Source organism: Diadema antillarum, unplaced genomic scaffold (genome assembly GCF_040938485.1).
Source record: "Diadema antillarum isolate AM-2024a unplaced genomic scaffold, OU_Dant_1.0 scf00000049, whole genome shotgun sequence".
Lineage (NCBI taxonomy): Eukaryota > Metazoa > Echinodermata > Echinoidea > Diadematoida > Diadematidae > Diadema > Diadema antillarum.
The window spans coordinates 1,637,845-1,653,187 of NW_027270938.1; the positions used below are offsets into that span (position 1 = coordinate 1,637,845).

Sequence of the window (15,343 nt, forward strand, 5' to 3'; positions counted from 1 at the left end):
CTTACACATAAAAACCAAAGAATGATATTGAATCAGTTTCGGGTAATACACGAAGCTGAAAAAATATTCTACTCGTATGAGCAGAAATGTACGAATTCGTTATATCTCCGACTATTTTTTTTGGACGTTTTTTTCTATTTTTGCGCAGTTGACTTTTGTATGTATGACCCCAGATGATATCACAATACTTCAAATGTGGAATTATAACAGTATTGTACAATATTTTAAGTACGGTTTTGGGTAAAATTTGCTTCAATTTTCTAAAAACACGAAAGCTTTTTGATATCTTGAGTGAAATGGAACTGATGTGAGGTCTCCAGGAAAGATATTCGTTTAATACAACACCATGAGATCTTACATTATCCCCATTGATACAGTGACTGTGGCCTCCTATACAAATATTTGGGTGGTTACGGGGTATTCTTCTGTTTAACACATTTAGTCTTAGAGAGATTTTGTAATAATATGTTATAGATAAACCACTCATCTATATCAACCAGCTCCGCGTTAACTATTGTTACAGGATCATTCATTTTTTTTATTTTTTATTTATTTATTTTTCTTGGGGGGGGGGAATACAAGAATTGTGTCGTCGGCAAATAATCAAAACCTGACAATATTAGAAATAGATTGGCATTAGTATAAACAAGAAACAGAAGGAGTCCCAGAACTGAGCCCTGTTGGACACCACAGGACTCAGTTCTCAATTCTTAGAGATCTAGTGGGGCATGCAATGTATTTTATCTTTACTTGGGGTATTGTTCTGATACTGACTTACACTGTCGCAATCCCGAATGTCAGTCACACAGAAAAGAATTCAGGCAGTCAGAACGCTAACTGTGATCTATGCATTGGGTGAGGTCCCCCATTTTCACATTAAAGAGATACATGTACTTGCTTTATCAATCGGATTTCACTGTTTGACTGCTTGATATGAAGACTTCGTTTTGATTCGATTTCATTTGATTCGATTTGATTTATTATTCTGCTAATATAACCCAGTTCAACTGGAGGTGGTTTCAAATGGAGGCCAGGGATAAAGATTACAGCCATATACGTGCATACATGTTGGTAAAATATTTTTATTTATGAGCAAAAAACAAACAAACTAGAAATACGATGCACGTGGAAGTAGAATGACTAACAGCAGTCGGTGCACTTTATTACAAACAAAATGTACTCTATGATTGATTTAAAGGATAAAAAGAAAAAAAGAAAACTTGGTCAACAAAAATAATGAAATGAATAATGAATAATAAATATGTATATGTATGTATAATGTATATGTATACTGAATATATAAAGTAGGTTACTACAGGTTGTTACAGAATTTAAGATGCCCACAATGCACCTGATATAAAATACTTCTGTAAATTTTACTCACCATTAAAAATGATGAAGCTTGTCCTATAACCGTGCCCCCAGAGCGCTCGAACGCTTCAAAAGTACACCCTATATGGCAGTATACCACGCTGAAGGGGCACCAGCCCCGATATGCTCTAAAAGGGTATTGAGCCGTCCAGTCCCACATCAGATGTGGTCAAAACGAGTGCCTTACTGTAATGAAATAGGTTCAAGAATATAGTCAAGCAGATTAAGAGCTGGATGAGTAACGTGTCCTCTCGTTATGTTCTGTTACAACATTGTACGGGCGTGCAAAAATGAAAATTATGAAAAAGGTTGAAGAATGTAGCCAATAGTTTTCTTTTTAACAAGTTCTAGATGTACCTCGATGGTATTCACCCTAAAGATACTTTACATAAGTTTATGCAGCTATTACTAAATGTCCTACCTATTTTGATATAAACCAAACACATCTGTAATGCACAGGTTTATTTTCATAACGAAGGTGGAGATGGAACTCACTCGTGGGTTTTCACAATGTCGTGCAGCATACAGTCGACTGCCCCTCAGGGTTGTTTCACCACTAGCATCCCAGAGTCCACTGCATTTCCTCTTACACCTGTTTGTAGCTTAAGCGTATGAGGATTAATTGCTTTAAAACTCGAGACGACTCCTCTGACAAGAGCAAAAAATAAATGTCCAGTAAAAAACTCACGAGTGCTCACAATACGGATGATACTGTACGCAGGGGCGGATCCAGGAATTCCGTAAAGGGGAGGCGCCTTAAAAAAATAAATGGGGGATCAAGAGCCCCCCCCCCCCCATCCCCATTTTTCATTCATTTCTTTTGTTTTAACAAAAAAAAGAGGGGGCTTGCGCCTGGTGCGCACCCTCTGGATCCGCCACTGGTACGGTTCATAATTCGGTTAGTTTTTGAGCGATCTTACTCTTTGTCAGGTAGGAAATAGAAAGGTAGGCAGCTCCAGGGTATTCCATCGAAGGAATTAATATTGTGATTTGAAAATATAGGTTATGTTAGGGTTATAATATCAAAGATGTGTGAAACTGCTCTACGTCCATGGTTTCTTCCAAGATTGGTATTTTTTGAAATTCATGAAATTCTTCCGTCGAGATGCTTTCATTGCAACTGATTGACAAATTGACCTGCATCGACGTAAATAAGTACTGAATTGATCAGTGCTTCTGTAGTAGCCATGATCAAAAATCTTGAGCGTACAAACTCGAGTGGGATTCGAACCCACGACCTCCTGATTACCGGACAGGCGTCATCTCCACTAGACCAACAAGCTTTCGCCCGACAGCAAGTGTTCGTTCTAATCCTTATACCATGCAGCGGGTACTGCGTGATTTTTCAAATTCATGAAATTCTTCCGTCGAGATGTTTTCATTGCAACTGATTGACAAATTGCCCTGTATCGACGTTTATCATGGCTACTACTAAAACACTGATCAATTCAGTGCTTATTTACGTCGATGCAGGGCAAGAGATCACTTTCGTAATATCCTAAAACTGTTGTCCTATTGTTTCATATTATTTTCTGCATAAGCCATCGCACACGTTTGAAATAAGTATTAGGCCTATCTAGGACCTACATGTCTCTCTATCAAATCATTCTGTTAAAAGGAATCATTTCTCATTCATTAGATATACGACATATGTGGCTGTCGAATAAAAGCAATAAATATTAAGCATGTTAAGTGCTCGTTCTCATTCTTAAAGAAGAAGAAAGCATGTTTTACATATCACACTCTTTCGCATGCAATTCTCAGTAAAATCAATTTGCATATTAACTACACTATACAATATCACAAACACACACACAAACACGCTTCCGCGCAACACAAACAATTAAAGGCCTTGAGAAGATCAAGAGATGAAGATGAAAGAAGATTTTTTTTTTGGCTAATGCCTCTTTACTCGTTTTCCGATGTATCAATAGATAAATGCATCTCGTCCTATCTTTGAAAAAGAACGGGTTCTGGTATGTGCAAATATTTGTGCTTTTTAATGGATGAAATTCTTTCGTGGATTTGCTTTCATTGCAACTGACTGACAAATTGCCCTAAATCGACATATAGGCACTGAAATGATCGATGCTTTAGTAGTAGCCGTAAGAAAAGAAATCATGGGCAGACATACTTGAGCAGGATTCGAACCTACAGGCGTCCGGTGATCAGGAACACACGAAATGAGTTATACAGTGTGTCCCAAAAATAATTACAATCAGATTTTTGCATAACACCCAATATGATTAATCTGTCTTAATGGTATTTCAGGGTCTTAAAATATAATATCTTAGCTCTATTTTGCTGGAAACTCCATTCAATTTGGTTAAGCGGTCACACAGAAATATGGATTGTTGTAAAGCATGTCATGAGTCTGATTCTTCCAAGTTTAGCACTTGAATGTTTTTGACGCGATAGTCAGAACTTGGAAGGAAAAACATTCCTGACATGCTTAACAAAATTCTCATTTCTCTTTGATCACTGAAGCAAATCGAATGGGGTTTTCTGTATTAGATGTCAGCAATGAGTTATAGTTTCATACCCTGAAACTGTCTTTGGATTGATTCACTTTTTAAAGTTATCATTGCGGATGGTACCTTTGTAATTATCTATTTGGACATACGGTATATAGTACTACATGCAATTTCCCTATAGTTTGCAAAGCTGGCAAGCTTCTTTTTTTTTTCATTTAACATCGACACCTACAGATATGAGCTCCTGTATGTGTAGACGATCCATATGTTACCACTTTTCTTAGATTATTTCCATATTAAGATGATTTGCAGCTGTCATCTGCCAGTATTTAGCTTTGCATGCGTGGTGTATTAAAAAGAAAAGAGAGATATCTATTCCGACGTGCTTTTACTTTGAGACATTTAACATCAGCTTTTATTTCTTTTTACGAGTTACCAAATTAATTTCATTCCTACCTACGCTTCATTCGTACCTGGATGACTCTCAAAAGCTTGTGAGCATTTCATAAATTAATATGAAAGTAATTTGCATTTTCACATATTTCGAAAGCATTCACGTTCTTTTACAACCATCTCAACATGTGGTTACAAGCTTTGATATGCTCAAAATAAGCGAGAAATTAAAATCTTAGATAGAATTGTAAATCCTCTACGAAATCAACCTACTTCGCTTATAGGAATCCATAATTCGAAACTATTAACTCTATGAGATATCCACATCAGGAAACAACAAACAGGAAAGATCGCTTCACAATGCAAACAGAATACTTGCATACCCACTTTGTGCTCCTTCATAACCTTAAAAAACGTTTTAGTAGCTGTGCTTACAAGAGTTGATAAGATGAAATGAATACTGTTTGGATAATTCCGTGTGATGAAAACGACGTGATGAACTAACATTTCTTCAAAAGCCTGTAATTGATACCTATCAGAGAAAATACTTCTAAGGTACCTTCACATACGTTCCTGTATCAACGTTTTCTTAAATCATATATATATATATATATATATATATATATATATATATATTCACAACTACGCTGTGCCTTTCCTTCATTACATTTTTGTCCATTATGTTAATAAGGAGTAAACATTAAGTTTTATACATACTTTGGATTTTCTTAGCTCTTTCAAAGAAACTTTAATTTCATTCTTTACGCTTATTTTCTGTATGTTTTGTTATCAAAATACTTTGATACTCACGTAATCATAAACAAACCAAAATTTATAGTTCAAAACACCTTTGTTTCTCATACATCTTGATTTGATTGCTACGGTTATAGCCGAACTCTCTCGAAAGTGTCATTTTTTACAAAACATCTTCTGAATGGTATGCCGAAGCAGCGGCTGGGCTAGAGTGTAGGCGAGAGGATTCAGTGTGCTGTTGCAGTAGGATATCCATCTTCCGGACTCCCGGAGTTGCACCTCAAAGGGAAGCTGGGTGAACCAGGCCGGCGCTGCGGAGCGGAATATAATGATTAAGGTATTTGGTAGCCATGTCAGGTAGAGAGCGACGACTAAAAAGGCCAAGGTGCGCAACGCTTTACTACCGTCAGAGGCCCTCTTCTTGCGCTGACTTAGCGCCGGCGTAGCGATTCCCGCCATATCCGAAGGAGGGTCTGGTTGCAGCTCTGGTGCCATTGCCGAGTTGCGCTCAGCGACGTTTTCGGAAACTTGGAGACTGTTGTTGTTGTCTACATCAGAAAAACTGAGCATATTACGTCTGTCCGTTTGAACAGAGCGAGACAAGGTATACACCCCGTGGGACGACGAACCGGTGTGAGTTTTGAAATGAGATTTTTCTTCTGATCGTCCTCCTTGCTCAGCAATGCCACAAACTGCTATATCATCCAAGCCAATCTTCTGCCTTTGACGTCGTACAATATCATCTTGACCGTGTGTGAAAGGAATTCTCTTACCTTGATGTGTTTCCAATTCTGAAGAAAGCTTGTACTCAGTATCCTTGGAAAGAGAACTTCGTTGGTTACCTTTGAGGATGTTTTCCCCACTTTGCCCGGCCGTAGTAGGAAGCGATACATGATCCACCATCCGATTTCGATGGGCAGATTTCGCCCTGGAGAAAATCTGAGCAGAGAGCACTAAAATCACTGCAAATGGGATACCAGCTCGCAGGACAACAATGATGAGCATTGACGCGACATTCTCAGCATAGTTTGGATGACAAAATCCTGACGGCGAAACGCGCATATTGGGACTCACCAGGTCCCAAATTGTGCTCAAACTCATCCACAGAGATAAAGGAATCAACCAGGTCAATACGTTGACAACTATGGCCACCTTCTTGCTCTTCTTCCGGTAGTGAAGGAGTGGGTATGCGGTTGCTAGGTAACGATCAAAGCAAATCACTACCGTCCCGAAAACCGATACGCCGGGGAGAACATGTTGGATGCCTATAAAAATATGACAGAAAGTTTGTCCAAGAATCCACGTGCGATCGAACGCAAATATCGACCCACGGATGGGCATGCACATTAATCCAACCAAGAGATCTGCTATCGTTATGTTAATAATGTAGTAATTGCTATACGTCCGTAATTTCGTTTCAGAGTAGAACGCTAGTAGGATCACCAAGTTAACTATCACGGTGGTCAGAGAAATGGATATTAAGACACCTGCTTGCCAAGAGATAGAGAGTGTTGACTTGAGAATTGTTCCTCCAGCAGCATCGATATTACTTGAGACGTTATTCATGGCGTCCTCACTAGATGAAATGAGAATAACATTATCACTATCAATTTTCGAATGTTTTTGTAAGGATTCAATGGAATCGATGAATGTTCAGATATTTAGGAGTAAGAAATATGACTCTGTATGTAAGAAGTAGAAGCAAAAATCGGAAGAAGTCCATGTTTTCTGAGTATTTTTTTAAAAGAAAAGTGATATTCATCGATTGTCAGCTTCTAGGGTGTTCGCAGTTTTTTTACCCAATTTATGATTAAGAGGAAGCTTTTTTTATTAGAAGCGTATATATATGAATGTTGTTTGTGAACGAAGAACTAGTCGGTAGAATTTATAACAAGGAAACAACCTTGAATTCGTGCGATACAATTTCTTGTAAATCAAAAATATAATACCACTAATACAGCTATGAAGAGATTCTGAACATCAAATCGCAGTATTAACACCATCTGAAGCTATTAAACAATATTGGACAGGAAGCATGACTATTTTAAATGGAATGCCAAAAAGATCAAATTAAATCTTCATCATTTTAAATGAATATTTCCGAAGCTAATAATCGTCATTGAATGCTCCATACTATAACCAGTCTGTTGATATCACAGAAACATACCCAATTCATCTCCACACTCTAATATGCATTTCTTGATGTCACGATTTAGAATTAAAAAAGGAGTGCAAATGATATTCATGCAAGTCATACCAGGTTTAGATATCCTTAGAAGAGCAAATCTTTCAGTATGGTCGTAAACCGTCAAATCAAAGAGGTCTGGAGCGTAGTGAAGCATCGAGTGAGCTCATGGTGTCTCGGGGAAGCGTATTTCTAACATCCAGTCCTAAGGAATTCGCAACAATGATTATGATTTTCATCAAACAATTGCCTACCTTCCTACCTTTTCTCTCACATTCCGTTTTTCCAATCCACCGTTGAAGGGGAGGGTACGTCACACATTCAGAAAAGTAGTGATTTCCACCGCCTGTTGCGTTTCTGCAAATAATTCTTGCTACAGCTCAGCCCATGATGAAAAGTCGTTTAAAATCACACACTACTGATTAATATTCATAACCTTTCTCACCAATCGGCGCATTTCTCGTCCCCAAGAATCCTGATGTCAGTGATGCCGCTACTTTTATGTATAAAAAGTGCTTTGAGCAACATTTACAATTACTCAATGATGCTATGATTACGCAGACTATTCATAAAAAAGAAAGAAAGAAATTAACGACCATTTTTGCAGGGACTATGATAAAAACGAAAACAAAACAATTTTGTGTAGGTTGCCTTGGGAGAAAAAAAAAAGCAGAACGGTTTTTCTTTAACTTTTCATGTAATTTTTGCTTTCAATCTCCTATGAATTTTTCACCTTTTTTTTAAATTTAGTGACAATAATAATGAACTGAGGTAAATTCGATACGAATATCGGTATTGAGGTATGATTGTTGCTTGACTAATCGAGTGCACTGAAGATGTCATTGAATACAAATAATGCACAGGTGAGAGTGCGTTAGTGAAAATACTGCGCCCTCGAGGGTAGGAACTATGTACAATGGTAGATAGTGTGAGGAAAGGTTTTCTTTTCTTGATGTTTTCAAAGCAGTTCTTGTTTCCAGATTCAAGATTCAGATTTATTTTCACTTCCATCAAATAAACAAAGAAATTATATACATTGCATATGTACAGGATATTTGTAATAATTGCAGAATGTGATTTGACAAAGTACATATGAAAATGAGAAGCAGATGAAAAAACGCAATTATGCCTTTGTGAATATATACATAAAGCGTGTAATACAAGTCAACTAATGATGAGGATGGAAGTGGAGGGTCCCACTAAGAAGCAGAGCTTGTACGAAATGGGACCCTCAGAAAATACACAAGACAACAATTATATAAACAAAATAAAGCGAACCGATGTCAACTGACATCAAAATAATTGGGAAGGGAAAAAGAAAGAAAAAAGAAAAAGGAACAAAACTACAGCACGTGCCATCGTGGACGCAAGCAATCTGGATTCCAAGATGTAAAATAAGTGATGAAATACAACCTGGATTGAATATAATGCAGTTCTTGTTTGTACTTGTCTGGGCAATATCATAGACATGATTGAAGATACCGATATCATGAGCGGTTCAAGAAACCTTTAACGTTGCAATGTGATTCTCGTTCAAACAGACCAAATATAACATTCATGAAAAGTGGAGAATATACTTGTCAATATTTCACTCCGTGATTATGTAATGTGCCTGCAATGTGTGTGTAAAATGATACGATACGACACATTATAAATAGTAGGAATCAAGAAGAAGAAGAACTACTGCATAGAGACTGCCAAGGCAAATAAGTATTGTGTGATTTAAACCTATGACTTTAATACCTGGGTTCTGTCACAGCAGGGGAGGTACGCATTACACATTTTGATGATCCTATCATCATTATTAGGCTCATTATTATCTTTAAAATCCCCCTCTACTGCCGAGGAAACATAGACACTCCTGACGGAAGCCGGGGTTCTTTGTTAATTCGCCATCGTGTGTGCATTCATTGTATACATCAGACATGATTTCAATTTCAAAGCTTCTTTTTTTTTCTTAAGGACAAGAACTTAACAGCGCTTTGATGGGATTTTTTTTTTAAGTATTCGTGATCAGAATTGAATATCAGATGGGATCTCCGAACTTTGAATCAAATTTCCGCCAAATGCTCTTCAGTCCTCGTGAAGTTCTTTCTTCAGGTTCATAGCTTCTATCGTTATTCATGAGGGATCATTCATTTCTGCGAAGCATTATTTAAAAAAAAATCTAGAATTGTGTGTCAGTATCATCAATGAATAACCGGTTTACTAAGATATTAACATCGTCTGGCTCTTTCTTGACTATCTGAATTCTTTCCTGAGGTTTGCTCGACGAAGTAACAATAATGTCTGATAGCTGGATTCCAATTGATAACAATCGTTTTTTAGGTACAGCTTGATAGAATAAGTAGCTACCACGTCAGGACAGAAGAAACATACGTAAATTTCGATTTGTTTGTTAACCTGTTTATTCAGTTAATATATTTCTTTGACAGCCACAGTGTATATTTGGAATGAAGAGAAGTCATACTTATCGTAAGAATTTAATACAATAATTATAACACATTACCATCACTTCTAAAATTGCATTACAAATGTTCAATTTCTGAAAATTCATATTCCGTTTTTAAAATGTCAGAAAATACACTCAAATAGGTCCCCCTTCATTATATGTTGGAAAAATATGAAAGGTGTTTCGTGTTTTCCTATTGCTTCATGTTTTCCTTTAAGCCATTGTACACGTACACATGCTAGACATAATAATATATTATAATGAAGAGGCTACTTATTTCATGCACTATAAAAGAAGAAACACTAATCACTGATGCCTCTCCACACAATTTACCGATTATGAATAAATGCATTTTCTCAGTTTCGTAATGAGTAGCAAGCTATACACGCAAGTGTATGAGGCCTCCATCCATTTCAAGCTTAATCGCTTATGATGGTGGTCTCCTGCATTCAATGATCTCTGTTGTTTACTGAAAAATACTGTATATCTTATTTTATGTTTCTGCGTATGTACATTGCTCAATGCAATCACCTATGTGTATCTATTTATGTACTGTTATCGATTTATTTCACTGCACTTGTTATTCTTTGTCATTGTACTTTTTGAAGTTTGCATTCAAATTACATCTGATTGAATGCAGAAATAAAAGCAAACAAACAAACAAACACGCAAGTATTTGTACTTAGCTTCAAAATGCAATTTTTTCAATGAATACTATCAACAAGCTTAGGAAATGCGACTATGTCTATTTCGTTCACCCGTTACGATCGGTTACAATGTGAAATAGACCAATTTTAAGCATCATCACAGTTGCCAACGGGCCAAGCAATGTTAAAACCTCTAAATGCCCACTTCCTATTCAAGAAATAATGTGTGTTTTGTTATTCTTTTTTTTAAATACCCCAATGTCACCATGTACAATACAAACACACAATCAGCTAATACCTCGCTTACATTGAAACTTACACTTTGCCCTATTCACATAGGGCTTCGGGATAAATTAGAAAACAAAGTGTACTAAATTAAAAAAGAGCTCGTGCGAGCTATTTCAAAGATCTCATGGAGAGAGAGAAAGAGACAGACAGAATAAAAGATATCAAGCAATCTTGACCCAAATAAAAAAAAATTACACAAATAAAGTAGATCGCATCATGCAAAATATACAAGCTCCTTTAAAAGTGTAATTTAAAACAAAATCAGTTGAACTGTGAATTGAAATGATGGTGATTAGTTTTTCTTTTCGTTTATAGTACATCTGGAGGTATTATTAAATTCCTGTACGTGTAGACTATCTCTCTTGGACCGTTCCAACGGGGTCATCCCACGAGACCGACACCCACGAGTCATACAGTTCACAAGTTCGACGTTGAAAACAGGTCCATGAATCATACAGCTCACGAGTCATAGAGCCCATGAGTTTGACACAAGGTAAAAACAGCCCACGAGTTCGACAGATACAACACGGGTTTAATGTGTCGGTCTCGAGGGCCTTGTTTGCTTAGTATCGAACTCATGGGCTGTATGACTCGTGAGCTGTATGACTTGTAGGCTGTATGACTTGTGAGCTGTATGACTCATGGACTGTATGAGTCATGGACTGTATGACTCGTGGGTTTCGGTCTCGTAACGTGCACCCGTTCCAACTATACTGACTGATATCAACTCCTGACACTGCTGTCATGTCTATTGTAAGATTTTTTTTTTTTTTTTTTTTTTTTTTTTGGGGGGGGGGGGCATCTTTACGTGCTAAGCTGCTGTGATTTCTTGCCTTGGTGAGTCTGAAAAGAAAAATATTTGTGAGTGTTCCATTAATCAGCATGTACATGCTTTGTATTTACATGTCTTTTGAAGTGTAATGTTATTTGTCAACCACATCAACGTGCAGTCTTGATCTTTCATGCGGGCAAAATCACTAAAAAATTAAAATCATTTAGCATCAAATCTCTCACACCAAATCAGCCGACTAGAGTTGCATGAATTCGTACCAAACAATATGTAAATACATTTCTTCATCCCGATCTGAAAGATATGATAGTATCCCAGTGTGTTTAATTTTACAGTGAGTTTAATTTTTCCTAAAAGCCCTCAGGAAACAAAAACCAATAAAGAGTGAAAGAATTTCTTTCACGATGTGAAAAGTTTGTGCACATGTCTTGCATGATCACCTTAAGTTCTTTCGGCATGCACCATGGTAGTTTTATATAAACGTTCCGATAGACTTGGCACTTTATTAACGTCAAAATGATGACTAGGAAAGAATGTGCAACAGTTGGATATTTCTGTACTGTGAAACTGTACAAGCTTTCATAAAATAATTTACTTAATCAAAATGCGGGTTTTTTTTAATCAATTGTTATGTCTGTGACAGACAGCGTAATCATTTGCTATTATGTCATAGGAAAACACCTTTGCTCCTTGTATACCTTTGATTGTTAGAAAGCCGACCTCTGTCACTCTTTAACAAACAACTTCCTAATGGTCTGTCTAAGGAGCGGTTGGGCTAGAGTGTAGGCGAGAGGATTCAGTGTGCTGTTGCAGTAGGATATCCATCTTCCGGACTCCCGGAGTTGCACCTCGAAAGGAAGGCTGGTGAACCAGGCCGGCGCTACGGAGCGGCATATGATATTCAGGGTATTCGGTAGCCACGTCAAGTAGAGAGCGACGACTAAAAAAGCCAAAGTGCGCAATGCCTTGCTACCGTCTGAGATCCTCTTCTCGCCCTGACTTTTCGCCGCGGTGATTCCCTCTAAAAGACGACCTGGCCGGGGTTTAGGTGCCGTTGCAGAGCTGCTCTCACCGGTGTTCACGGACACTGGGACCCGGTGGCTTACATCGGTAGAACTGAAAGCATTACATCTATCCTTGGGGACAGCGCAAGACAATGTATGCGCGCCATCGGGCGGCGAGCCGAGCACCAAACCATATTTTCCATCTGAATGCTTTCCTTGCTCTGGAGTGCCAGAAACGTCTAGATCTGTATAGGGATCCTTCTCTTTTTGCCGCCGTGCTATGATTTCTTGACCATATATGGAAGGAATGTCCTGATTCACTTCATCTGTTCTCACTTTTGTAGAAATCTTGTCCTCAGTGATCCTGGAAAGGGAAATATGATGGCTGTCTTTGAAAATTGTTTTTCCCTCCTTCTCAACTTCGGTAGCAAACGATACATGATCAACCATTCGTTTACGGCTGGCAGATTTCGCGCGGTAGACGATTTGAACAGAGAGTACTAAAATCACGCCAAATGGGATACCAGCTCGCAGGACTATGATAACGAGCATTGATGCAACATGCTCAGCATAGTTTGGATGACAAAACCCTGACGGCGAAACGCGCATGTTGGGACTAACCAAGTCCCAGATTGTGCTCAAACCCATCCACAGAGATAAAGGAATCAACCAGGTCAATACGTTGACAACTATGGCCACCTTCTTGCTCTTCTTCCGGTAGTGAAGGAGTGGGTATGCGGTTGCTATGTAACGGTCAAAGCAAATTACCACCGTCCCAAAAACCGATACGCCGGGGAGAACAAGTTGGATGCCTACGAAAATATGACAGAAAGTTTGTCCAAGAATCCACGTGCGTTCAAAAGCAAATATCGACCCACGGATGGGCATGCAAATCAAACCAACCAACAGATCTGCTAGCGTTATGTTGATGATGTAGTAATTGTTGTATGTCCATAACTTCTTTTCATGGTAAAACGCTAGTAGGATCACCAAGTTTACTATTACGGTGATCAGAGAAATGGAAAATAGGACACCTGCTTGCCAAGAGATAGACAGCGTTGCCTTGAGAACTGTTCCTCCAGTGTCATTGATGTTACTTGAGACGTTGTTCATGGTGTCCTCACTATAATCATGTAAAGGAAATTGGATATAAATCATGATTAATTTTCCGAAACCAGCCGTCATATCATGTTGTCCTTCACAGTTCGAATAACTTCGACTGAGAAAATGCATGGCTCTATACGTACAAAGTAGAAGCAGAAATCTCAAGAAATCCCAGTATTTTTTTAAAATGAAAAGTGACATTCACCGATTGTCAGCTCCCAACGTGCCCAAAGCGTTCTTAGTTTCTTTTTTTAACCACTGCATAGTAAAGTTAGGAATTTCTCGATCAAAGGTATGTATATTCCACCTTGTTAGTGAACAAGTTACTAATCGCTAGAATTTGCAAATTAAGGGAGCAACCTAACACCAGATGATGTAATTTCCTGTAAAGTATGAATATATTTCCACTAATTTAGCTATCTAGAAATTATCAAATCGTAGTACTTACACCACATAAAGTTTTTGAAGAATATCGGACATAAAACATGACACTTTGAACGAATAACGCCATAAAATGACTCTTCATTACTTCAAATGAAAATCTCGGCAGCTAGTAATCGTAATTGAACTTTTCCTACAAGTTCAAGTTAACACTTTTTCTAGTTCATATTTTTCATAACAGATCTTGATGAAAAACAATGTAGTATATACCATATTAAAGGTAATTTAATAGGCTATCAAACCAGTTGGTCAATATAATGTAAAATTCTACCCATGAGTGAACACATTAGCTTCTGTTCGCAAAGGCACAAAAGTAAAAATTTGAAAAATTGACATGTCTTTCATTTGCAAATGCCCTTCAAGGTAGAATGATAACAAAATACTAGTTTAAACAATGAGACCTGAATGAAATAGCAAAAATAAGTTTCCGTTCTCTTTATCTCAATTATAACCTTAAACAAAATAAAAGCGGAAACTAAAGGAGGAAAATAAGAATTTTTGTAAACTCAAACTTCAAAATAATGACATGGGAAGTAAGGGTACAATGATGATTTAATGAACAGAATATGTATGTGTATTTCATTCTTTTGATTTAGTAATTTTTGAGGAATTCATGACACAAATTCAAGAACCAAATATTATTTACAATTTTCCTAGTTTGAGAAATCAATTCAAATTCCTACCATTTCTTGTTAATACTGCGTCTCCTCTCATTCCATTTGAATTTGGATTTGACTGAAGATTCTTCATTTTCCTCCTATATTTTAGCCTTTATTGATGTTTTGAGCTTCAAAGATATTATAAAGATCATATTTCGACTGTTGCAACGCAAGTCATGTTTTATTATTGTGTTAAATTGGTCTTTTCTTCTTATTGTTACATGAGAGCACTTACACATGAATGACATCTTGTTAATTTTTGAAATTATTACTTTTGTGCCTTTGAAGAGAAAAACAAAGTTGTTCAATCATGCGTAAAGTTTTATTTTTATTGACCTACCAGGTTAAAAGGAAAACCGTTAATCTGGTATAAAATACATTAACATCTAGCCAAATACTCTACGTAAAATATAAACTTGAAAAAGTGTTTACTTTCCTCCTTTTTAGGCTGAGTGTATATCATGTTAGAATCATAATCAGTTGAGATGATAGAAAGATACCAAAAGTTCGCGATTAAGAATTAAAACAGAAATGCACACCATCAACCACAAATCCATGCAAAGTGTAAATCATACCTGGTATAGAAGTTCTAAGAAGAGCAAAACTTGTGATATCGCTGTAAACTGTCAAATCAGAGAGGCCGGGAGAGGAGTGAAGGATCGACTGAGCTCATGGTGTCTCGGGGAAACGTATTATACATCCTGTCCTCTAGAATTCGCTTCAAAAATTATGATTGTCATCAAATATTTACCTACATAACTCTTCCATCATAATCCATACTT

General features: G+C 37.3%; 1 protein-coding gene across 1 annotated transcript; it reads right to left on the minus strand.

Annotated features, from left to right (window-relative positions):
- Positions 1-12,078: 12,078 nt before the first annotated feature.
- On the minus strand, positions 12,079-13,470 carry LOC139715440 (muscarinic acetylcholine receptor M4-like). Its single transcript, XM_071627013.1, has one exon. It carries the CDS (start codon positions 13,468-13,470, stop codon positions 12,079-12,081), a length of 1,392 nt encoding a protein of 463 aa, XP_071483114.1.
- Positions 13,471-15,343: the final 1,873 nt, after the last annotated feature.

Excerpts from the sequence above, each read along its gene's own strand:
- LOC139715440 (XM_071627013.1), bottom strand. The coding sequence starts at position 13,470 with ATGAACAACGTCTCAAGTAACATCAATGACACTGGAGGAACAGTTCTC.